The sequence below is a fragment of the Chelonia mydas genome, chromosome 6 (genome assembly GCF_015237465.2).
Source record: "Chelonia mydas isolate rCheMyd1 chromosome 6, rCheMyd1.pri.v2, whole genome shotgun sequence".
Taxonomy (NCBI): domain Eukaryota; kingdom Metazoa; phylum Chordata; order Testudines; family Cheloniidae; genus Chelonia; species Chelonia mydas.
Window position 1 is genome coordinate 64,972,123 of NC_051246.2, and position 26,038 is coordinate 64,998,160.

At 43.5% G+C, this 26,038-nt stretch overlaps 1 protein-coding gene across 8 annotated transcripts in view; it reads left to right on the forward strand.

The window, feature by feature from the left end:
- RAD51B (RAD51 paralog B) overlaps positions 1-26,038 on the forward strand; it is a 631,962-nt gene that overhangs the window by 332,459 nt on the left and 273,465 nt on the right. Inside the window, exon 9 of one of the 8 annotated variants that reach the window (XM_043548113.1) lies at positions 13,447-13,634. The exons of the other annotated variants lie outside the window; for them this stretch is intronic. Coding sequence (XP_043404048.1) covers positions 13,447-13,619 — 173 coding nt within the window. The 3' untranslated portion in view covers positions 13,620-13,634. Of the gene's footprint in view, positions 1-13,446; positions 13,635-26,038 lie in introns of those variants that run through there. 8 annotated transcript variants of the gene reach the window in all.

Consider the following 26,038-nt stretch of genomic DNA (forward strand, 5'->3'; position numbering starts at 1 on the left):
TCAGGCTTCACCAGCCAAGCCCCCGTGGTTTTGAAGGAAAAAAAAATCTAATAAATTTGATGTCCTACGCACAGAATAAATTAACTATTGTGTCACTTTTAAAATGATATCAGATTTCAGGCAGGTTTCCCCTCCCACTCTGTCCCCTGCTCTTCTTTTCATTTCAATTCTTTCTCCACTTATTAAGTTTTCGACTTCTTGCCTGGCTTTGTTGCTCGTTGTTCTTGCATAGCAAACATCTGGATGGTATTTTGTCAGCTGGATTTGTCGAAGAACTGTAAATGATGCAGGTTTTTTTAAAAAAATTAAATTTATTCATAGCAAGTCTGAAGTCAGAATCATGTTTTAAATGGTTTTTGCTTCTGGCTGTTGGTTCCCTAGGAATGCACTGCGTAAGATGGTTTGCTGCTGTTTTCTCAAGGATACTTAGGGTGGAATTATGTAATTCCCCACTCTTCTTCATGTGGTGGTCCCTATATGTATTCCACACATGCATGTGTGCCATGCTCTTGAGGCCAGAAAACCCTGCAATTAATGTCCATTGGCCTGCGCTCTGGAGCTCCTTTTGCTCAGTACCAAATGTATAAGGGGAGGTCCAGATTGACCGCCTCTCCAGTTCCTTCTTACCACCACATGGCCTGAGTCAGCATCATCTATGTCTTAAGCTTCTTCGTACTTTCTTATCTGAAAATATAATTTTATATAGTTCTTAGTGTTTTAGTGTGTTTGGTAGTCTATTATAGTTAGTGTAGATTAATTTTTCCCCATCTTGGGAACACTCTCCATTTCCCCCACCCCTTGGGTAAGGACTATGCCCAGAGTTCCAAGGTTTAAGAACTGTGTCCCCTGTCCTCGCTCTTTCTTAATCAGTGATGAACACCAGCACTGTCTCTACTGGCTTGGGGAGGCACATATCCCAATCACTCTAGTATCTGCCTCTCCTTCTCTCCCTGGATCCAAGAGGGACAAGCCTCGATTGAGGAAGTACCTCATAGAGAAAGCCATGAGACCCCAGTCGGCCCATATCCTCTTCTACATTGGCCTCAGTCCTTGAGCAGCGCCCCTCTGAGCATGAGCTCCAGAGCAGAGGTCAGATCTGATAAACCCAAAGACCTATGGTCTCAGGCTTCTCTTGAGAGTAAGGGACAGTCTCACAGGTACAAGAACAGATTGCACCCCAGATCCCTCCCCAACTCCCTCCAGATCAGGCGAGTTCTCGCACTCGTGTCTTAAAGACTTATATCTGCTTAAGCCTCCTGACCACAAGGGTAAAGTAGCAGGAGCAAGCATCCAAGGGTACCAACTCTGGTACCAGCTAGTAAGCCAATGAATCAACCTCTGCCAGCACTGACCAAGAGCTTCAGGTGGGACTCTTCTCTGACTGTTCTGTCGTGATTATGTAAGGACCTGCTGAACACTAAAACCATGGATGTGCCGGATTCAATGATATCAGTTAACTACTGGGACCCAGTGACCTCTAGGACTGAGACTTATGCCTCCCTGGGGGATATTTTTGTCCTCCCATGCCCACACAATCCCAACTATACATATAAAATGATGGCGTCTAAATTAGCTGCTACCACTCAAGAAAGAGATCTTGGAGTCATTGTGGATAGTTCTCTGAAAACATCCATTCAGTGTGCAGCAGCAGTCAAAAAAGCTAACAGAATGTTGGGAATCATTAAGAAAGGGATTGATAATAAAACAGAAAATATCATATTGCCTCTATATAAATCCATGGTACGCCCACATCTTGAATACTGTGTGCAGATGTGTTCGCCCCATCTCAAAAAAGATATATCGGAATTGGAAAAGGTTCAGAAAAGAGCAACAAAAATGATTAGGGATATGGAACAGCTTCCATATGAGGAGAGATTAATAAGATTGGGACTTTTCAGCTTGGAAAAGAGACGACTAAGGGGATATGATAGAGGTCTATAAAATCATGACTGGTGTGGAGAAAGTACATAAGGAAGTGTTATTTACTCCTTCTCATAACACAAGAACTAGGGGTCACCAAATGAAATTAGTAGTCAGCAGGTTTAAAACAAACAAAAGGAAGTATTCCTTCACACAACGCACAGTCAGTCTGTGGGACTCTTTGCCAGAGGATGTTGTGAAGGCCAAGATTATAACAGGGTTCAAAAAAGAACTAGATAAGTTCATGGAGGATAGGTCCACCAATGGCTATTAGCCCGGATGGGCAGGGGTGGTGTCCCTAGCCTCTGTTTGCCAGAAGCTGGGAATGGGTGACGGGATGGATCACTTGATGATTACCTGTTCTGTTCATTCCCTCTGGGGCACATGGCATTGGCCACCATTGGAAGACAGGATGGTTGGCTAGATGGACCTTTGGTCTGAACCACTATGGCTGTTCTTATGTTCTTAATCTCATTTGCTTTCGGGTCCAGTCATTCTGAGGGACATTTTGACACCAGAAGAGGAAACCACTTTGAGGAGAGAAAGCTACTTTCCTACTCTGTCCATGAGCTGGAGCCTCCATCCACCATTACTGACACTACCACCAGTGGATCTGGTTCCAACCTTCTTGTCATCTGAATGTGACATCCAGAATGAACCATCGACTCAACAAAGAGAGATTAGCCTGGACAGGGCTTCTAGACCATCTTGGACCTATCCTCCGCCCAGACAAGATTACCTTCCAAGATAGCTCTGATACCCAATGCCCTTGGGGTCCTCCAGCCTTTGAACGATCATACTGGCCCTGTGGGGTTCATGGGATCCCTGTACACAGCACCCTGGATCTGTGTGAGAGTCTCACTGGCCCTCTTCCCCTAGGCAACAGCAACCAGCTCTGCCAGAATATGTGGAGGGGGAAGACATGGAGCCAGATCCAGTGATACCGATGGTACCGACAGACATATCATCCTCATCTGATGATGCAATTGCCCAACTTTGTCATTGCTCTCTAATGACCATAGGCAATGAGTAGGTGGGGAGTAATGAGGGGTCAAGTGCACCCCCCCCGCTCAGATTTCTGCTTGGCCTGCCAGTGTAGGGAGAGGGGCTCCCTTCCCTTGCAGCACCTGCCCCCTGGCGTTGCTTGACCCCTGTACCTGGCAGCTGGGCCTGGGCAGGGAGCGGAAGGGGCAGGACCAGCCACTTCGCATGCCAGCCACTTCTCAGGCATACAAGAGCCCGGCTGGGGAGGTGGCAGCAGCCTTCCCTGTCTGCTCCCAACCTGGGACTGGCTGCCAGGGACAGGGACTGAGAGAGCCGGAACCCACCCTCCAGCCCAGCATGTTTCCAGCCTGCTTGGCTCCTGTCCCTGGTATCTGGGCCTGGGTGGGAGGCAGGCCACTGCTGCCTCCCCAGCTGGGTTCTCGTAGGCAGTCTCCACGCTGCACAGGGCAGTGACCTGGAATGGCCAGTTTCAGCTGTCATGAGAAGTGGCTCCGTCCCACTCCCCGCCTGGGCCCGGCTGCCAGGAAGAGCAGCCGAGTGAGCTGGAAACGTGCCAGGGGGAGGCACAGTGTGAGAAGACAGAGCCCCTCCACCCCCACAGGTAACTCTGGTGGGGCGGGGAGAGTGTGGCAGCCCAGGACTGGGCACCAGGGCAGGAAGTTGCTGGGGAAGGTGCCGGGAGCAGTTTCCATGGTCTCCGCTCAGCCAGAAGTAGGGTCATTGCCCGCACCCTGCGCCTCCCCTGCTGAGGTGTCTGCGAGTTCTGGGGGGACACTGGTGTAAGTCACCCCAGGCTGGGGCTGGCCCCAGCCGGGCACAGAGTCACATGCTCCCTGTTTCTGTGGCCCCAGGTCCCCAGGAGCTGGTGGGATTGGCTGCCCTGGCTCAGGGATGTGAGTCCGGGAGTTCCTCTCAGAGGAGAAAGGTGGGGCAGTCGGTGTCCTTCCCTTTATATTATGCCCCTCCAGTATCAGGAGGCGCAAGTCGTCTATGCCAAGTACTCTTGCAGAGGGTGACTGTTGAACCTGAAATCCCACTTCAGGAAGTTCATGATTACTGATACATAAGCTCCTGGACATCCTATAGCCCACTGGACCCAATCAAGTAGCTCTCCCAGTAAACAAGGCCATTATGGAACCAGCCAGAGTGGTATGGCACACACCTCATGCACCCCAGTCCCCAAAAGAGCTGAAACACAATTCTTCATTCCTGCAAAAGGGGCAGAATTTTTGTTCACCCACCCTACCCCCAACTCCCTAGTAGTATAATAAGCCGCAGAAAGATCCACACAACAACACCCCAAGACCACCCCTATGAACAGGGCACCTAATGACTTGACCTTATAGGAAGCAAGGTGTTCATATCCACCAGCCTCCAGTTTAAAATTGCTAACTACCAGGCCTGTTAGTGAAGTATGATTTTATGAACTAGTCAAATTCCTCGAGTGCAAAGTTAAACTCCACCAGGAGGACAGGGCCCAATTCAAAGCCCTAGTTGATAAAGGTAGACTTATGGCAAAAACTTCACTCTAACCCGCAGTGGACTCAGCTGTTTCCGTATCTGGAGTATAGCAACTGCAATAGTAGTGTGGCGAAAATTGTGGCTTCACACTTTGGGATTCTCCAGTGAGATTCAGAACACCATCAAGGATTTGCCCTTTGACGAAACTAATCTCTTTGCAAAGACACATCTGTCTTCTAGTTAGTTATTAATACTCTAGGACAACTCTCTGATGCTTGGGCTTGTATACCCTGGCCCAGAAAAGGAAGCATCATAAACTGATGTATAAACCAAGCCCTCTTTCGCAGCCTTTCTACCACCTATGACCATACGAACCATGATGCAAGCATCAAAAGTTGGAAAGGCCAAGATATGCAGCCCCATCCACCTTGCCATTAGTGAAAGGTTACTTTCAACAGGACATTCAAGGGTTGCAAACTATCACTTATGCCACCCCACCTGTTTCCCAAATGTTTAGTGGCCAGCTAGTATATTTCACCCACTACAGGACAAGTGGGTACGAAGTATCATCCACTTCGGCTACACCATTGAGTTTCTTTCTCGTCCTCCCCACAAACCCACTTTTTGTCCCCTCTTCAGGAACCACACTCATGAAGTGATCCTCCGACAGAAGGGAGAGCCTGTTCTCAAAAGAGAGGGCACCTCAGTGCCAAGGAAAGAGTTCTACTCCAACTATTTAATAGTTCCCAAGAAAAAGCATGCACAGAGGCCTAACTTGTGTCAGCAAAATATTTGTATTCGCCCATTAAAATTTCTCATGGTTATGTTGGCATTGATAATTCCATCCCTGGAAAAAGACACATGGTTTGTGGCTCTCAACATGAAAATGCTTACTTTCATATGGACGTTCACCTGACCCACAGAAGATTCCTTAGGTTTCTGGTAGGACAAGAACATTATAAGTTCAGGATACTCCTGTTCAGTATGGCAACAGCACCCAGAGTCTTCACAAAGGTCTTTTAGGTGGACCAGCACAGATTAAATGAAACAGCTACACCGTCTTCCTGTACTTGGATGACTGGCTCCCAACAGGCAGGTTCAGTCAGGAAGTTCAGTTGGCAATCTTATCTTTGCTCCACCTCCTGGCAACTCTGGGGATCTGCGTAAATATGGAATAGTCTACTCTTGACTCCCATGCAGACCATAGATTTTATAGGAGCAATCCTAGGCTCAACCTCAGCAAGGGCCTACCTTCAAATGTACAGATTCCTGGTCTTGTGCAGCTGATAAAACAAATCACTCACAGACCTTGAACGATAATCAAAGTTTGTCTTTCCCTACTAGGCCACATGGCTTTTTGTACTTATGTAATGCCCTTCCCAGGCTTCACCTCTGTTTACGGGCCTGGCTTCAATCAGTGTACTTGCCAGACAGAGAGAACATGAATAACAAAATGACAATCCCCACCAATGTCAGGGCTTCTGTCGCCTGTTAGACAAACCCAAGGCAAGTGCACAATGAAGTCTCTTTCCTTCCTCCCACATCCAAAACAACCATAATCACAGACACATTCCTCCTAGGCTAGGAAGCCCACATGGGCAACCAAACAACACAAGATACATGGACACCTTTGGAGGCCAGGATGCATATCGATCTCCTGGAACCAAGAGAAGTCAGATGGGCCTACAATGCATTCCTTCCACTTATACAGTCCCAACATGTCTGGATAATGTCGAGCAACATGATGCCTGTCTTTTACATAAACAAACTAGCAGGTATGAAATCCCTTAATCTCTGCATAGCGGTGGTCCACTTATAGAACTGGTGTATCTGAAACCACATCCCGCTCTTGGTGATGTACCTCTGAGGTGAACAAAATTTGCTGGCGGACAGTTTCAGCAGACACTTTTCCACTGACCACAAGTGGGAGATACACAATTCAGTGCTAAACATAATCTTCACTCTGTGAGGAGTTTCAGAGTAACAGCCGTGTTAGTCTGTATTCGTAAAAAGAAAAGGAGTACTTGTGGCACCTTAGAGACTAACCAGTTTATTTGAGCATGAGCTTTCGTGAGCTACAGCTCACTTCATCGGATGCATAGCATATCGTGGAAACTGCAGAAGACATTATATACACACAGAGACCATGAAACAAAACTTCCTCCCACCTCACTCCCCCGCTGGCAACAGCTTATCTAAAGTGATCCTCAAGTAGAGCCATTACCAGCACAAATCCAGGTTTTCTCACCCTTTCCCGCCCCCCCCCCCCCACACACAAATTCACTCTCCTGCTGGCAACAGCCCATCCCCCTTTGAAACCCCTCTTTATAATGCGCATGATAATCAAGGTGGGTCACCTCCAGCACTAATCCAGGTTTTCTCACCCCCCCCACCCCCCCCCTTTTTTTTTTTCCAAAAACCACACACACAAACTCATTCTCCTGCTGGCAACAGCTCATCTTACAATGTGCACAGCAATAATCCAAGTTTAACCAGAGCGTCTTGGGGGGGGTTTTGCAGGAAAAAAAACAAGGGGAGACAGGCTACCTTGCATAATGACTTAGCCACTCCCAGTCTCTATTCAAGCCCAAATTAATAGTATCCAATTTGCAAATGAATTCCAATTCAGCAGTTTCTCGCTGGAGTCTGGATTTGAAGTTTTTTTGCTTTAAGATAGCGACCCTCATGTCTGTGATCGCGTGACCAGAGAGATTGAAGTGTTCTCCGACTGGTTTATGAATGTTATAATTCTTGACATCTGATTTGTGTCCATTTATTCTTTTACGTAGAGACTGTCCAGTTTGACCAATGTACATGGCAGAGGGGCATTGCTGGCACATGATGGCATATATCACATTGGTGGATGTGCAGGTGAACGAGCCTCTGATAGTGTGGCTGATGTTGTTAGGCCCTGTGATGGTGTCCCCTGAATAGATATGTGGGCACAGTTGGCAACGGGCTTTGTTGCAAGGATAGGTTCCTGGGCTAGTGGTTCTGTTGTGTGGTATGTGGTTGTTGGTGAGTATTCGCTTCAGGTTGGAGGGCTGTCTGTAGGCAAGGACTGGCCTTTCTCCCAAGATTTGTGAGAGTGTTGGGTCATCCTTCAGGATAGGTTGTAGATCCTTAATAATGCGTTGGAGGGGTTTTAGTTGGGGGCTGAAGGTGACGGCTAGTGGCGTTCTGTTATTTTCTTTGTTAGGCCTGTCCTGTAGTAGGTGACTTCTGGGAACTCTTCTGGCTCTATCAATCTGTTTCTTCACTTCCGCAGGTGGGTATTGTAGTTGTAAGAATGCTTGATAGAGATCTTGTAGGTGTTTGTCTCTGTCTGAGGGGTTGGAGCAAATGCGGTTGTATCGCAGAGCTTGGCTGTAGACGATGGATCGTGTGGTGTGGTCAGGGTGAAAGCTGGAGGCATGTAGGTAGGAATAGCGGTCAGTAGGTTTCCGGTATAGGGTGGTGTTGATGTGACCATCGTTTATTAGCACTGTAGTGTCCAGGAAGTGGATCTCTTGTGTGGACTGGACCAGGCTGAGGTTGATGGTGGGATGGAAATTGTTGAAATCATGGTGGAATTCCTCAAGGGCTTCTTTTCCATGGGTCCAGATGATGAAGATGTCATCAATATAGCGCAAGTAAAGTAGGGGCGTTAGGGGACGAGAGCTGAGGAAGCGTTGTTCTAAATCAGCCATAAAAATGTTGGCATACTGTGGGGCCATGCGGGTACCCATAGCAGTGCCGCTGATCTGAAGGTATACATTGTCCCCAAATGTAAAATAGTTATGGGTAAGGACAAAGTCACAAAGTTCAGCCACCAGGTTAGCCGTGACATTATCGGGGATAGTGTTCTTGATGGCTTGTAGTCCATCTTTGTGTGGAATGTTGGTGTAGAGGGCTTCTACATCCATAGTGGCCAGGATGGTGTTATCAGGAAGATCACCAATGGATTGTAGTTTCCTCAGGAAGTCAGTGGTGTCTCGAAGGTAGCTGGGAGTGCTGGTAGCGTAGGGCCTGAGGAGTGAGTCTACATAGCCGGACAATCCCCCCAACCTGAAGCGAATACTCACCAACAACCACATACCACACAACAGAACCACTAGCCCAGGAACCTATCCTTGCAACAAAGCCCGTTGCCAACTGTGCCCACATATCTATTCAGGGGACACCATCACAGGGCCTAACAACATCAGCCACACTATCAGAGGCTCGTTCACCTGCACATCCACCAATGTGATATATGCCATCATGTGCCAGCAATGCCCCTCTGCCATGTACATTGGTCAAACTGGACAGTCTCTACGTAAAAGAATAAATGGACACAAATCAGATGTCAAGAATTATAACATTCATAAACCAGTCGGAGAACACTTCAATCTCTCTGGTCACGCAATCACAGACATGAGGGTCGCTATCTTAAAGCAAAAAAACTTCAAATCCAGACTCCAGCGAGAAACTGCTGAATTGGAATTCATTTGCAAATTGGATACTATTAATTTGGGCTTGAATAGAGACTGGGAGTGGCTAAGTCATTATGCAAGGTAGCCTGTCTCCCCTTGTTTTTTTTCCTGCAAAACCCCCCCCAAGACGCTCTGGTTAAACTTGGATTATTGCTGTGCACATTGTAAGATGAGCTGTTGCCAGCAGGAGAATGAGTTTGTGTGTGTGGTTTTTGGAAAAAAAAAAAGGGGTGGGGTGGGGGGGGGTGAGAAAACCTGGATTAGTGCTGGAGGTGACCCACCTTGATTATCATGCGCATTATAAAGAGGGGTTTCAAAGGGGGATGGGCTGTTGCCAGCAGGAGAGTGAATTTGTGTGTGTGGGGGGGGGGGGGCGGGAAAGGGTGAGAAAACCTGGATTTGTGCTGGTAATGGCTCTACTTGAGGATCACTTTAGATAAGCTGTTGCCAGCGGGGGAGTGAGGTGGGAGGAAGTTTTGTTTCATGGTCTCTGTGTGTATATAATGTCTTCTGCAGTTTCCACGATATGCTATGCATCCGATGAAGTGAGCTGTAGCTCACGAAAGCTCATGCTCAAATAAACTGGTTAGTCTCTAAGGTGCCACAAGTACTCCTTTTCTTTCTGTGAGGAGTGTCATCTTGGGACCTGTTCACCTCTCAGGTTAACAGGAAGTTCAACATATACAGCTCCAGAGCAGTGCTAGGTTTGGAATCCAAGGGTGATATCCCTCTACTACCCTGGACAGATCACTGAGGTATGCCTTTCCTACCAGACCTCTTCTACCCCATGTTCTGTGGAAGATTTGTCATGACAATGTGTGAGTCATTCTCATTGCACCCAAATGGCACAAGTAGTTCTGGTTTCCAGACGTTCTGCAAATATTAACCTATCCTCCCATTAGTATCCAACCTTTCCCGGATCTGCTAACTCAGGATAACGGTGGAATCAGACATCCCAACCTGGACTCTTCACTTCATAGCTTGGTGTTTGGATAGGTGGCAGACCTAGAGCATTCATATTCGGAGGCTATTCAAACTGTTCTCCATCACAGCAGAAAGGACTCCATCAGAAAAAGCTGTCTAGCTAGAGGCATCTCTTTCCACCTGGGTACAACAGAAACAATTATCCCCAGAGATGGCAAGTATTCCTGCTATTCTAGGTTACTCCCTTACTCTCAAGACATCAGGCCTTTCTGTTAGCTCACTGGGGTACACCTAGCAGCAGTGAGTGCCTTCCACCTTTGGATAGAGGGCTATTCTATTTTTACTCACCCAATTATAACCAGATTGCTGAAGGACCTCACCAGGACCTTTGCACCAGTAGTGAGGCTAACACTAAAAAGGGATCTCAGTCTTGTAGTGTCAATACTTACCAGGCCACCTTTTGAACAAGTGGCCATGTGCTTGAAGTCCCACCTGTCTATGAAGATCATCTTCCTTGTCATCATCACGTTGCCTAGTAGAGTGAGTGCGCAAGGGGGCACTCATGACCAACTCCTCATATGCTAAAGAGAAGGTATCCCTTTGAGTACACCTGAAATGTATTCCTAAAATAATTTCAGAATTCCAAAAATCAATCAATTCACCACTGGTATTCTTCATGAAGTCTCATACTTCCAGTGAGGAGCAGAGGCTTCATTCTTTCAACATCAAATGAGCTTTGACCTTCTACCTGCAAAGAGAAAAATCGATTAGAAAAACAGCTAGACTGTTTGTTGCTATAGCAGAATGAACATTGGTTCAAGTGATATCTGCTCAGAGATTCTCTCAGTGGATTTCTGGCTGTATCCTTCTTTGCTAACAGTTGCTGCATCTCCTTCCTGCAGATGAGGTGAGGGCCCATTCTACTAGAGCACAGGCAACCTCAGTAACATCTCTTCAACAAGTGGTTATCCTGGACATTTGTAAGTTGGCAACCTGATGTCCATATGCACCTTCACAAAGCATTACACTTTAGTCCAAGTCTCTTCTGAAGACACAGCTTTTGGGATGGCAGTGTTACAGGCATCTATAAGACCTACATCCTCACACCTTCCTCCTATTTGACTACTGCTTACCAGTCACCCACATGTGGAATACACACAGGGACCAGCAATCCCCGGAAGAAATGGAGGTTACTTATACCTGTAAGTGGAGTTTCTTTGACACGTGTGGTCCCGATCTGTAGTCCACTATCTACCCTCCTTTCACTCTGCTTCAAATCATGACTGGGTTCACAGTAGAGAAGGAACTGGAGAGGTAGTTGGTCCGCACTACCCCTTACACCCTCCATGCTGAGCATGAGGAGATTCAGAGTGCAGGCATGGACCAACAGACACTACATGCAGGATTTTCTGGTCTCAGGTGCATGCTGCTCATGGGTAGCCAAGTGTGGAATACAGACCACATGTGGACCACATATCTTGAAAATCCGCAGTTACAGGTAAGTAACCTCCATTTTTCCACAGGACCCCTTAATTATGCACTCAAACATCTTTGTACAATTGTGCTTCAATCAATTTATAATGTCAATATGTTACACGGAGAAACACCAGAAAACATCTAACACAAGTTAGGCACTACATTTCTGGGTGCAGTATGTGGCAGTATGTCTAATGATTAATGGAAAGGACTGAGTGTCAGTATTCCTGGGCTCTGTTAATTCCCAGCTTATACCACCAAATTACTCTGACTTTTGGCAAGTCTCTTATCCCCTCTAAAATTCAGGTTCCCTAACTGAAAGTTGTGGATGCTAATATTTCCTTACCTCTCAGCAGATAGGATGGGGGTTGCCATGTTGTATTTTGAGGCTTAATTAACATTTCTGAAGCTCTTTGACAAGCTCAGCTGAAACGTGCTATAGAAACCTACTTTGCTACTTGAGGCAGGCACCGGGCTGGAAGAGGAGTGACTTTTGACAGAAATATTTCTTGTTGTCCAGCACTTACAGAAAACTATGCAGTGAGCATGTTCCTGCTAGAGCTCAGTGCAAATGGAGGCCATAAGTGAAGCTGGAATTTAGGATAAACCTCAATGCATTCAAGCTATGTAGTATCAGGCAGTGAGAGGCAGAGGCAGGGCGAGAGCATAAGCTGCTGGAGAGAGAGTTCACAGTATGCCCAGGTTACGTGCAGAACACCCACCAACCATTGTTTGGGGTTCCTAGTTTATTTTACTGTGTCTGCTGCTTAGCCAGAATAACACAAACCTGCAAAGTCTCTGACCATATTCTCTCCACAGTTTAACATCCTGTAAACTCCTAACAAAACAACATCAACAGGGGATGCTTTATGTCTCATGGGCTGCCTGCCTTGGGTTCTGGTCAACAAATCCCCATCTCACCTCTTCCTGAGAACAACTTGGCCACTTGTGGAATTGGAATAATGGACTCGATGAAACAACAGTCTAATTTGGACTAGCAAATCCTGTGGCTCATGTCCTGGCTCTATCCCCGTTGTGCCACTCTGGCATTGCAAAGGAGATGGGATATTCATTTAAAAAGTCAGCTGGGGATGCCTCTTATGTAACATGTAGGGGAACCCCCTGAGTGGTGTAAAGTCATAAGCGCTCTATGTGCTCCACTCCTGCCCCTTCCCTCCATGAGGGGCATATTAGGGGCAGCAGAGGGAATTGCAGGACCTCTAACAATCCTGAACCAGCAGAATGGCCCTTAGCAGGCCAATCTCAGCCAAGTTAGATGCTGCTGCTGTAGTTTGTGGCTGGGGCTTAACTGCTTTCCTCCACTCTCCCGCATTGAGGATTTGAGAGGAAGACAGGTGGCAGAAATCCACCATTAATGTGAAAAGAGAAGGAAACAGCAAATAAGATTTGCTGCAGTTCTTATAAAGCAATGGAGTTTCAGCTGAATGCAACATTATAAATCTTTCTTAGTTCCCTCTGAAATTATGTGACACCTGATTTGCTTTTTATGCGGATATATCTGGTAGTGGAGAACAATACTGTAGTTTCTCTGTTTTATTAGGGCCTGCTTGTGACACCCTCCCTTACTCACATGGGTGAACACTTACTCTTGTGAGCAGTCCCATTGAAAACCTTTGAGAACTTGTTTAGTGTCAGTTGTTTAATCTCTAAAGCAACGTTGTTGCTTTAAAATTTAGTAGCAGTGATAGGCGTGAAAACCTGCAACCTCTTTAAACTGAGTTCACTGTTTCCTCTCTATAGTGTGGTTTCCTCCTTTGGCACCTTCAGAGTGGAGTGGTACTGGGTGTTAGTGAGATCACATGCCCTATTTACACTTAGATGGAAAAGACTGCGTCACAAGCGTTTGAAGCAGTGTGGGGTTTTCTTACCTCAGCCACCTAAATCAGACTTCCTGTGAGCACCTGATTACCTATTTTGAACACTAAAATGATCTTTCTAGCTTTGATGCAGCCCTTTGTTTTAAACTTCCTATTCTGCACTTGAGCATTTTAATACAGCCCCTGTTCATTGTCTGTAATAGAGAATTTCTGGTAACACTGATGCACAAAGGATTAAAGAATAAATATTAGAAGTTCATAATGATGGTCCATTCATTCCTACTAGCTATAATTAGCTTCTGAAGAAAACAACTCCCCGACCTTGTCTGCTTCTTCTTTTTATCTCTGTCTTCTCTCCATATCTCCAGGATCATCACATTCATGCAGCTTCTCCACATTCAGATCCTCACAGAGAGACCCACAGATGCTAACTCATGACTGTAAGAGCTATCACAACACCATAAAGGAAAATCTTCTAACCTGTCATCTTTTTCTGGGTCTTCTAGTGAAGTGTTTCTCAACGACTGGGCCATCTCCCTGACACAGTTGAGGAAGGCAGCAAGCGAGTCCCTGATATGAAAAAGGTCAAACACTGTTCTAGTGCATTCTTGTTTTGGCTGCAAGTGTAGATTGTAAGTTCCTGAAGGCACGGACTGTGCCTTCTTTTATGGCTTTTGTAGGCCTGAGCCCACTGTTGGCATTTAATTAGTAAACTGAATATTAATGTAGTACATCACGGTTTTGTTTGTTAGTATGGTGCCTAGCATTCTCTTGGCATGCCCTTTCACATGTCACTCAGACATATTTTGGAAACAGAGCTATTGTGTAGTTATCAGTAGCCACTTCTTTTTCCCCCTCTTACTATATTGTTGGAATTTCTTTTGTGCTGGAAGTTTCTGAAGTCTCGATGGAGATCAGATTTAGTTAGGGCCCCATATTCCTTTCACACCACAGGCTGGCTGTGACTGAGCAACTGCACCACCAAGTAAAGCTTGAAAGATTTATCTGCTAGTCCAAGGACTAAGTCTACTGGCTGTGACAGTCAGAGTCCAGTCACCCGAATGGGAGAACAGGGGTCTGAACCCCAAAGAGTAAGCAGTTGCATCAACTGATTGTATGCAGTGTTACTGTGCTATAAAATATGTCAAGTAAGGTCTTCTATCAAAGTTTGTAATATTCTAAACTTAACAATCGTCATGATATGTATAGCAGGAGAGGCTATGGTTATGCATTTGTGTATCTGATGTATTAATTGATGTACATATAGAATGGGGCTCATAAGCTTTGACCCCATCTCACAGCAGGACACTAAGTGATCAGAGAGGGAGGGGCACCTCCCAAGCCAGGTGTTTACTCCTAACCGGCTCCAAGTAAATGATCCATTGTCCACCCCTGGAATAGACAAGGATGGACCCATTAGAGTTAGTGGAAAGACATTGAGATATCCTGCCCCTCAATTTAAGAGGGGGTTTCCGCACTCTGAATAAACATAGATTGAGGGGAAGGGGGGCGGTGGAGGAAAAAAGTTTTAAAAACAGACTTGGGTCTGAGGTTTTTCATCCAGAAACTGAGGGACAGCCTCTAAGTTGGAAGCTGTCTGGGAAATGCTGGATCCCCCCTATACCTAGGAGGGTACGCTGGGAAATTTTAAAAAGGCAATAGGTAGCCTGTATTGGAAAAGGGATTTTATCCAAAATAGAAGTGTAAAGCCTGAGTTGCCTCTTTGTTTATTTACTGAGTAACTTGTATGTGTTTGCTCTCCTTACTATTTCATCTTTGAATCTTTGTTTTTTCTATTAAATAAACCTTCTGGTGTCCCCCCACCATGTAGGTCTCTGGTGTGCAGACTGTGTAGAGTGTATTTCCCAAAGTAAGCTGGTATCTGGGGGGGCTGGTTTCATTCCTTTGGGGGATGAACCAGAGGGGAAAAGTCTGAATGTCTATTAGTTAAGGACTTGGGAAGGATGGATTTGGGGAAACTCAGGACTAGGAGGGTCGTTGGAGGTCACTCTCCAAGGATCACTAGGCTGATGGAAGACAGGGTGAGATTTTGTGCTTGTGGGCAGGCTACTGGTGTCTGGGATCTGAAGGCACCCCAAGGTTACAGGGCAGGTGGTAACAGAACCCCTTACTGGTTCATGTCATACTAGCCATTGGAAATACCTTTCCTAACAGTCCCCAGAGTCCCTGCAAGTTAAAGGAATAAAATAGTTGTATGTGTTCATTGTGTACCATGTTTAATTGTGGCGGTGTGGATCCACTTTCTATATACCATGTTTTTAAAATGTAACTTATTACTACAGCTGGTTGAATAGCAGGGGAAAATGAGCTAAATATTATTCAGTGAATTTCACAGGGATTTATTGAGTATATATTAGTATATAGTCATAGGCCAATATTTGATGAGAATAGAGCTAATTGAAACCTGCAAAAATAGTTTTATGGGTTGGGTCAAACACTGTTGTGGATCAGACATGACTACTGCCTTCCATTCAGAATAAATGTAAAGAAGCCATTGTAATTAGTTGGCTGAAACAATGGCAGTAGCACCCATAACCACAGATACATGAAAAGCTGAGCAGAAGCTGAATCACATAATCCAGGAGTTTTAAAATGCACGGGCTGTGGCTTTGATTGATGGAACTATTGTGTGTGTGTGTGAGAGAGAGAGAGAGAGAGAGAGAGAGAGAGACTGACTGGGAGAGACAGAGACAGGACAAGTGGGAGCGAGACAGACTGAGACAGACAGACAGAGGGACAGCCTGAACAAACATGGTGTATGATCGTGGGAGAAGATAGAGAGGAGACTTCTAGGCCTGGTGCTGCCTAAAGAGACTTGGGGCTATAAACAAGCTATTCCCTGTGTTTTTGTTTTGTTTTGTTTTTGTTTGTTCCTCCTGCATTTGGAAAAGCAGGACTTCCCCCATTCCTTGTAAGTAAACAAGACTGCATCAAAGAAAATACCTGATTTCATCATCAATTTCTACTCCCAACTAGAACACCCTCGGGGGCTCCTACCTTTGGCTAGTTGCTCAGATCAAAAAGGCGCAATAACAGTTACCAGGGAAATTCATTAATTAATTTCTGACACAAAAACTGTTCAACTCGCAGCCTAAGTTTTCAAAACTGGCTAGTGATTATGAGTGCCTCTGTTTTTGGATAACTAACTTGAGATGTCTTAAAGGGGCCTGGCTTTCAAAAAGTGCTGAGCCCTTTAGTAATCAAGCCCCTCATGTTGGGCAACGAAGATAAGTAGTGAATTTTGAAAACGTAATCTGGCATCTTTTAAAAAAAGATGTTCTTTGCTTTCCTGCCTTCACACCACTTTTTAATTTTATTTCCTGTAATGGATCATGGGACCTCTTTCTCAGAGTTGTTTTCAGTGTCTGCTTCCTCTTTTTCTTCTCTCCATTCACCTGCTTCTCTCTCTTCCATTCTCTTGCCCTACATTGTGATCTCTACCGCCTCCTATGTATTTTATTTCTCCTTTCCTCCTAATACCTTGAGAACTAACCCTACTAGTCACAGACCATTATGAAAGACAGAAGTCCCTCTGTCCTAGGGTAATGCCAGGACACTGATCCTTATCCATCTCAGGCTGCTAAGGATGCTGGCTCCTGGATGATGGGAGATTTTGCTACTCTACCCCTCCTTCTGACTCTGTGGGGTTTGATGGAGCTTGTAAATAAAGAGTTTCTCATTTTTATTTTTATTTTCTTCCTGGTGTTTTCCTCCAGTTGAAGTCACTATAGATATATTAACACATCTCATTTTGGTAGCTCAAGTGGGTAGCTTGGAAGAGTACTACTGTCTTCCCAAACCCTGGACATAGCAGACAAGAAAATTCAGTCCCTCTTTAAATGAGCAGTTGTTTGTATAGTGGAAAAACTAGCTTTTTTGGTATGAAATCTGGCAACAGATAGTGGTTAATTGCAGATATATAGACCTAGGACATCCCCAAAGCTTGGCTTAACAAGTATCCTGCAGTGTCTCTACAGAGTGTATCCAGTTCTATTGCAGTACTGATTCTCTCTTAAATCTCAGTTTTCTCCTCTGATATTAATCCCAGGGTAACATTAAAGCTACCAATAAGTCATTGCCCTCAAATGTTGACATTCCTTATAAAGGTAACTGTAACTGGATAAAATATCAGTGCTGACTGTACTGTAACTAAATGGATCCAACCACAGCGTAAAACAAATAAAAACCCACTGGTAGTCAACATTCTCATTCTTCTAACACCTAATATGTGATAGATAAATATCATTTTGGCTATGTTAGAATATTGGTGTGAATGTCTTTACTTTCTACTTACATCTGCAGTGAAGAAAATATTTACTATAAAAGGAATGTACTTTTAAAAACGGATTTAGGGTACAGCACAGGCAGCAACCATACAGACTTTCCCGCACCGCCTCACTAATACGTTTCTGCTTTGATCTGGAGACTCCACTTTCAATAGTAAGAGGCCCATTCGATCTTCTGCCTTTCTTCTAAGATGATCACCAAGGAGGCTTGTTGTGATGTAGCAATATTAGGAACTGCAGTCAGGCCACAAATTCATTTTGCATTGGGCACTCAACAGCTGTCATATGGTAACAACATTTGGTTATTACTGATCTGTACTGGATTCAGACCAGTGACCTAAAGGTGAAATATACTGTCTCTCAGAACCATCCAGTCTCTTGACTTGAATCGGATTTGAACTAGTGACCTAGAGGTGAAAGGCTCTGTATCCCATTACCAATCCTTTGAGCCAAAAGACTGTATTACTTCAGAGACTGTGAGTAACTCAAGTCTAGTCTTAGGTCTGGTTTGTTCTTTACTGCATTCATAGAACAGATGCTTGAAAAAACACAGCTATACACTGGCAAATGTTTTCAAACCTAGGGCTTGATTTTCAAAAGTGCCAATCACACATAGCTCCCATTGGCTTCAAATGGAGTAGTGGGTGCCCTGCTGTTCTGAAAATTAGGTCCCAAATATTTGCCTCTATTAAACTGTCCTGTAATTTTAATGTTTTCTTTCTCCTAATTGCTGGCTAACAAGGAACGTGTGTGTAAACAACAGCTTTCTTTTATCCACCCAGCCTATCCTCCTGCCTGTCTTATTCAATGATACAGCAATTTAGTGTCTGAAATTACAGTCACTTCTGACGATGTCACAAGAACTGGACAGTGATGTGTCTGAATTAATCATGCAGGAGACAGGAAAACGACGATAAGGGAGAACGATGTTACAATCACATATGCACACTCTCTCTCCTTGGCAATCAACAGCTGTGAAAGGAAATAATGAAAAAGAAAGTTTAATGTAGTTTTAGGAAAAATATTGTTGTCCTTTGCTCTTCACACAACAAACATAATATGAAGGAACCACACAGGCACGGTGGGGTCAAAATAATCATGGTTACTTAGTATACACAACATTCAAGACCTAGCTACGCACGTGCTGCTGCTCTGGTTGGGTTCTGGTGGCTGCTAAGGTATAACAAACGTGGTGCCAGTGTTCCACAAGTGGATGATCCCCAGTCTGTTGTATTGGACCCAACCTTTGGATCTCACCTGCTGTCAAGCCTGCTATATTTGGGCAGAATCCAGACAGAGTCTTTAGTTCTGGCCTCTCAGGGTGCAGACTCCCTGTTTGTCCCCTACCCCCTTGGCATATGCAAGTCTGCAATCCAGTTGCCGTGGGCCCTGAACTGGCTCCCACAATCCAGACTGAAAGTTACCATCCTAAATGCTATTAATAAAAGAAAAACGAATTCATAAATTGGCATAGACTTATTCCCAAACTGTCACAGTCAGTTCTGTAAAAGAAATAATCCTTGTGAGGGGTCTGTCATTGGGATAAGTATATCCTCGATGTAGTATGAACTTATTGTTTGCATTAATAATACTCTAGTGAGGGTGAGGTGGCCTTTCCATTTTAAACTACTACAATGCTTAGTCACTTGTTCAAATATATATTTGCTCTATATGAATTTAGTGCTGATGAGAGGTACAGCTTAATTCCCCAAGATAGTGAAGTCCTGTTTTTCCACAGGAGAATTCCAGTATGGGCAATGAGAGTGCAAACTTCCCCTTCCATTGACCCAGCAATCTGCATCAGCACTAGTCTTGTGGGCCACCTTTAGGGGTAAGATGATTGTTCACTATCTGTAACTACACAGTTTTGGCTCCCCGTTGAGATGGCCAGTGCTTTCCATGTCCAAAGCACGATACAGACACAAATCCTGATGACACTTCTGAGAGGCGGCTGAATAAGATACTATCTCAGTTTTATAGATTGGGAAACTGAGGCAGCTTGCCCAGTAAATGCAAACCACCTGGTATAATTTTTATGGGAAGGGACAAAGCTTGCTACAGCAGGGGCATGCGGTTCCTGAAACTCCTTGCCAGAGCCATGGCAAAGAGGCAGGTAAGTAAGGGAGACTTTGTACTGTCACATATACACTCACTGTATGTGAACACGATAGAAAAATTAAATTCTGCATTGAGCCACTAAAACTGACACTAAACTAACTTTTCTAGGAATTATGCCTCAGGAGTGGCCTGTGAATATACATTCCCTAGTGTTGATGTAAACATACATTTCTGGTATAGGTACACAGTACAAAAAATTTTATGTCTCACTAGAAATCTCTGTTTAGGAGCTGGTTCTAGTGGTTTGAAAGTGCAACTGTAGGTGGGCCTGAGATATTTCTAGTCTATTCTTTTACCACACTAATAGACATGTATCAACCTACAGTGCAGTACCTAACATAATAGAAGTACAGTACTATCTAAGAGCCATAGCACACCCATTGAAGCCAATGGAAATCAGTCTTAAACCCCTTGCCACTCTGAAAATGTACCCATGATGTTGGGTAGTGTTCCATTGCTGATATAAAGATTCTTGGAACAATTATCCTCAGGAAATGGAAACTTTCAAACGAAGCCCTGAATATAGCAAGCATACAACAAAGAAGAGAAAACAAGAGACCCTCCAGATATATCTTTTTGGAGTGACTGAATTTCATGTATTTTGGATTAGGGAGATGAGGCCCAAGGGAGGGTGCGGAGAGCAAGAGAGAAGAAATTCTGAGGCTGCTTCTCCTTGTTTGCTCTTTTATGTGATAGCACAACACAGTCTTTATGATTCCTGCAGCAGAGCTATTTATACCTGATGACTTGCCTAAGGACAGCTTCCTGTGTTAGTGTTTTTCCACTTTGAGTCAAAATTAAAACAGGTTTCAGAGTAGCAGCCGTGTTAGTCTGTATTCACAAAAAGAAAAGGAGTACTTGTAGCACCTTAGAGACTTACAAATTTATTTGAGCATAAGTTTTCGTGAGCTACAGCTCACTTCATCGGATGCAACTTAAAACAGTAGCTTTTCCACTAAGCTACTGTTAATAAATTTCAAACATTATTTGAATGATGAAGTAGAAAACAGAACAAAAATCTCCTATTCATCTGTTGTTCTGAGTTTTCTTCTGCTCAAAAGTGGCTTGTAGTGAAGGAAAGATCTGTCTTATGCGACAGGAGGAAGTAAGGCTCATGAATGAGGAGGGAGACAGAGGGATTATTCTATCTACAGAGTGGGGAACCTGGGTACTAGTGGTTTCCTTCCCAATATGCCCAAACCTGCTATCTTTGGAAAATAGGATTTAGATTAGCAGTGACCTTCACCTATGACTCTGCTGCCTTCAGAGGGAAGATATATCTGTCCCACAAATGGCATGCTTCGTGATCTTGTTGCATCTGGAGGGAGGGAGAGTCAGTGAACAGTGGCTCTCGTGTGTATTTCATTGTAATTGGCATCTCATTTTTGGATTTGGTTTCCTGTCATCTGTCAAAACTCTCTTGGATACTTTCAGTTCCTGTAAAAATAACTGCCTCTCCAAAGAACCTCTCACAGTGAAGTGGTGATTTCAACTTCCTTTTGACTGAGTTCCAATTCATGGGATAATGGATCTTTTTTTCTCTTGGGTTGCTGCTTTCCCTGCTCATCTTTATAATCTTTTCTTAATGAGCTTGGCAAAAGTGGATGTATGTCCCATTGCAGATAGTGGGGTTTCTGTGATTATTCATGTCAGGGAGAATGGTTTCAAGTATTTCAGCTACCAGTGTGACAATGATGCTATTTTAATTCAGGGTCTGTGGAAATCCAAGTCTCATGATTATCATCATTATTTGATTCTGCTAGTGTCCCAGACGTGCTAGGCATTTTCCAAATAGAAATAAGTCACAGTCCCTGCCTGCAAGGAGTTTACAATTCAAAGTCAGACAAACAGATGTTAGGATAGTGGCATGCCATCTGTGCATGACCCAGAAATAAAAAAAACATGGTCTAACTGGTGGCCCACAGGTCAGATACGACCTTCAAGATGATTCTGTCCAGCTCCCAAACATGCATTGTAGAACAAAATGGTGTGCTCCACACAGCATAATCTCACACATACAGTGCATGCGAGATCACATTGTGTGGAGGACGCCATTTTGGACCACCTAAGGCATTCACATTTATAACTGCATGCCTTACTAAAAATATCACAGTATGCCACTAGGTTGGGGTAAAGAATATGAAGTATAAGTAGAGAGATGAAGATGGTGCTTGGCTGTCTCTTAGGTTAGATTATGGCTTCCCAAACCTCTGACAGCTGAAGCCCCATTCAGGAAAATGAAACCAGTCATATCCTTCCCTCCTTGTCTAGCCTGGGAAGGCACATTACACTCTTTGAGAGAGGCTGACCTTCTCAATATAAGTCAGCTAAATTCCTCCTTGCAACTGCAAAAGTGAGTCTTTAAGAAAGACTCAAATGCTGAGAGTGTAGGGATGAGTTCAGGAAGGGTGTACTTTACCTAGGGGACAGCATGCAAGAAGGCACAGGAGATATTTATTTGAGAAGTTACTAAATGGCAGGTGAAGTTGACATTTGTGCAGCAGAGGTGGATGGAATTAGATGAAATGATAAAAGATTAGCTGGGAGAAGTGGAGTTATGTTGGACTTTAAAGATGCTGCTAAGAAGCTTGAATTTGATGCAGTAATGGAGGGGAAACTAGTGGAGGGTTTCCACAGAGGAAGGGGTGACATGGTTAAAATGATGAGGAATAAAAATGATTTTAGCAGTGAAATTTTGTATGGACTGGAGAGGTACAACATGGGACTTTGGAAAATGTGATCTTTTTCATGTTCATCTTTTTCATCTTCCTTTTTGTCCTCTCAAAATATTCTTTATATTTGTACTGTATGTTCAAAACTAGAGCCAGCCTTCAACCAAAATGTGGATCCAAACACCTATAGTGCAACAGAAATAATAATAATTAACTCTTTTAGCCTTTCTTAGGCCATTTCTGCCTAGCATGCAAACATCTTTGTTAACCCTCCCCGAATGGATGCTCTTCAGTTTGATGACTTTCTTCCATATACATGAAAGCAGGCAGGCATATATGATGTGCAGATAAAATATGCAGTAATAAGGGGACATACATGGGGAAGCTCACATCTGTATCCATACTTCCCCAAAGTTCAAGGGAGATAAGATCATAGGTTTAAGTTCAGCCTAGTAAAGAGTTAAGGACTAGTCCTGAAATTCTGATTTTCATTGATTCATACATTCCAAGGCCAGAACAGACTACTGTGATCATCTAGTCTTGACCTCCTATAACGGGCCATAGAATTTCACCCAATATTTCCTGCACAAAGCCCAATAACTTGTGGTTGAAGAGGAATAGCCAGTTTTCCTCCTCCCTGATACAGTGCCTTCCAGTGGCATATCAAACCCTCAGAAAACTCAACTGTCCTCGTCACCTCTTGAGGTGCTCTTTCCACAACAATTGTGAGGGGAAAGCTTTCACTGGTGCTACCCATTCTGTACCTGTTCTGTGGGTTAGAGGGAGTTTTGTCTCCAGGGTTGTTAATGTAGGACCTTTCCCCTACTGTGAAATCACATGAAAACTTTTTAAAGGGATTCATTTTATAACATTCAAATGACCTCCCAGATAGCGTTTGCAAAGGTCTTTGCTTAGCTTCTTGTGTTGATCTAGAAACGTAGTGCTCAGTTTTAACTTTGTTTCCATACTTGCCCCTACTAAGTTAGTTTCTTCAAAAGACAAGAGTATCAAATTCTATGCCACGGTTTCCTCTCAAAAGAACTTTTTTTCTCTCAGAGATGAATGTCTGTAACAGCTGTGACTTTCATTCTCCATAAATGCATTCTGCATAGGCACATACCAGACCTCATATATAACAGATTAGGTACCAGTGTGGGTGGATTTACTGTTAAAGCTTTTTAATTAAGGTTGTTGATAAAAGCCTATTTTTTTTATAGTAAAAGTCTGGATTCAACAGAGGTGTCATTTCAGGATAACTCAAGGAAGTGAGGGATCAAGCCCTAGTCTCTTTTTCTTGAGCCCTGTTTTGATTTCTAAGCGCCTTTTCACCCACAAGGGAGAATATTTACCTTTTGGAGACTGCAGATTAGAATCAGGTCAAATGTTCATAATAAAGAGTTTGGGGTCAAAAATTGCTACTTTTGAGGTCACAAGACTTACAAATTCTGAAGAGGATATAACAGGAATCCTACATATATGCAGAGTGGAATTTCTGGGATAACATGGGGATGGAGACATTCTAGCTGTGGATAAGGGTGAATGTGTGTTAAAGTGCCTGAAAATTAGGAGCATGGAAACTTGAGCATTAGTCAAATTGTCATTACACGTTGGTACAGTTTGCTGAGCCTTTAACTAGAGTCCAACCATCTCATCTGATTCACATCTGCAGTTCATGGAACACTGACATTAAAATATCAAGTTACCCAACAGCATATTAATGTTAACATTTCAGAAGTCTTGTTAACTTCATATCTCCCTTACCTCCCCTCATTCCTATCCCACTGATCTCACAATATCTTGCTCATACTGGTACAGAACAAAAGCCAGTAGCAAACTGTAACTTATTGTCACTATAGAAATACCTCTGAGTGTACCTGTCTTTGCACTGAAGCCCACATTTGTCCCATCAAAGCAATGTGAGCAATTACAATTGTCCCTTTACAGGAACAAACATTCATGAAATTTTAAAGGTAAAAATTGGTTCCCTTGGTTTTGTCCCATTAAAGTGGCTATCAAATTATCTGTATCATGTTTTATTATTTAGAAATCTAATACTAATTCCTTATTTCTTTTGAAGATTAGACATCTCCTAAAAATAAATGTCCACAAATTACAATAGCCTTTCCCTTCCATGTACCTCGCAAAGGATTCACTGAATATCACTGCAGTATATTCCCCCAGAATGTATTTTAGTGTCTCAAAAGACTGGCATGAATAAAGACCACATATCCTAAAAGTTTTCTTTTTTTGAGAGAGAGAGGAGAGCTTTCATGAACTCCTGCATGGAGCTCATCCAATTTCCTGCACCTGTGGCATAATCTGTGAAAGATTGTGGCGGGGATCATAGAAGAGAGAGAGGTGGAAAAGATCATCTGGTGCATTCCTTTGCCCAATGTAAAATTGATCCCTTCATACCTATTGTCCTGTGCTTTGTCTAGTCAGATATTAAATATCTCTAGTAATAGGTTTTCCACCACATCCATATTCTAATCCAACAGTTCTCAATGATAGATAATATTCATTGCAATTAAGCTTACACATTTATCCTTTCTTCCTTTTATCCTGTGACCCTGTACCCCACATTTTACAGTGTTTCTCCCCAATATTTTATTGCAATTCTTAGAGCCCTGGCTTGTACCTAGTTTCATAAACTTTTTTTTCCTGCTCAGTCTGTGGGAGCTAGTGGTGTCTAGCACTTTTTGAAGAGCCGCTTATTTCAGTTTAGACAGCCAGTTTTGAAAATGTACTCCTGAGGTAATGCAAAATGCTTTAGTTCAGTATCAGTTTGTTTCACAGACTCAACCCTTCTGATCACAATAAGTCCCACGTTATATTCAAATGGCTAACTTTAAAACTACTTGTTTAGGCCCTGATTCAGCAAGTCACTTATGCACACGCTTACAGGTAAATGGCTTGGGGTTGAAAGGTCAAACCCAGAAAAGTGACTGACACACAGTATTCTAAACATTAGGTTTGGAATAACCAAGCATTAGCGCCATGTGTGGCAACACACTGGATTCCTCTTAAAAATATCCATCTAAGTACCAACCATGGCCTGGTATTGCTTAAATTTGTGAAAGCTGATAAGATTACACCCTAAGATAGTAATGGCTGCAAGATAGTTTCATTATGGATGCACAAGACAGTGTAGCACTCTGCGATAATAATGTTTGGGTTTATGAAATAAATATCCAGTAACTGTAAAGCTTAGCTCATGCTGGCAGTGGTTTTCTCTCAGCAGAATTGGTGTCTTAAACATGTCTGGTGGCACACATTAAATAAAATTAGTCGTGGGTTTGTTTATTTGTTCTGAATGTTAATCCTGAAAAACAAAATGCTAAAACTCCTTTCAGATTTTTGGGCTGGGGCATGTATATTTTTTTCTTGCCAAAATTAGCATTTTTTTCTTCTTGCCAGAATGAGAAGTTGACAGATTTAGTATCTAAATAACAAAGCAAAACACACCATCTCCTCGGAAAACCTGGAGGATAACTACCTTTGTTGACAGTCAGATGTCACAAATGAGTGTGTTACTGCTTGTGATTAACATACAATCTTTGTATATTTTGTATCCCAGCCATGCTTGTGTATAGGAAAATGAAATAGAGACCTAGTTAAAAAGTAACTATAAAAAGATGTATATATTCCTCAGAGTTCAACATGTAGTCAGCAAAAAAGAATATATGCTGTGAATTGGAAAGAAACCAGTGACTTTGAAATTGTATCCCCCTCTCTGCCATTGGCATATCTGTGCTCTCAACCTGACTGCAGCTTTTAGCTTCCACCACATGTTTACGTTAGAAATCTGTCTGTGCACATATAGAGTTTGTTCTCTTATGAAATCATGTCTCGGGGGAAGGATA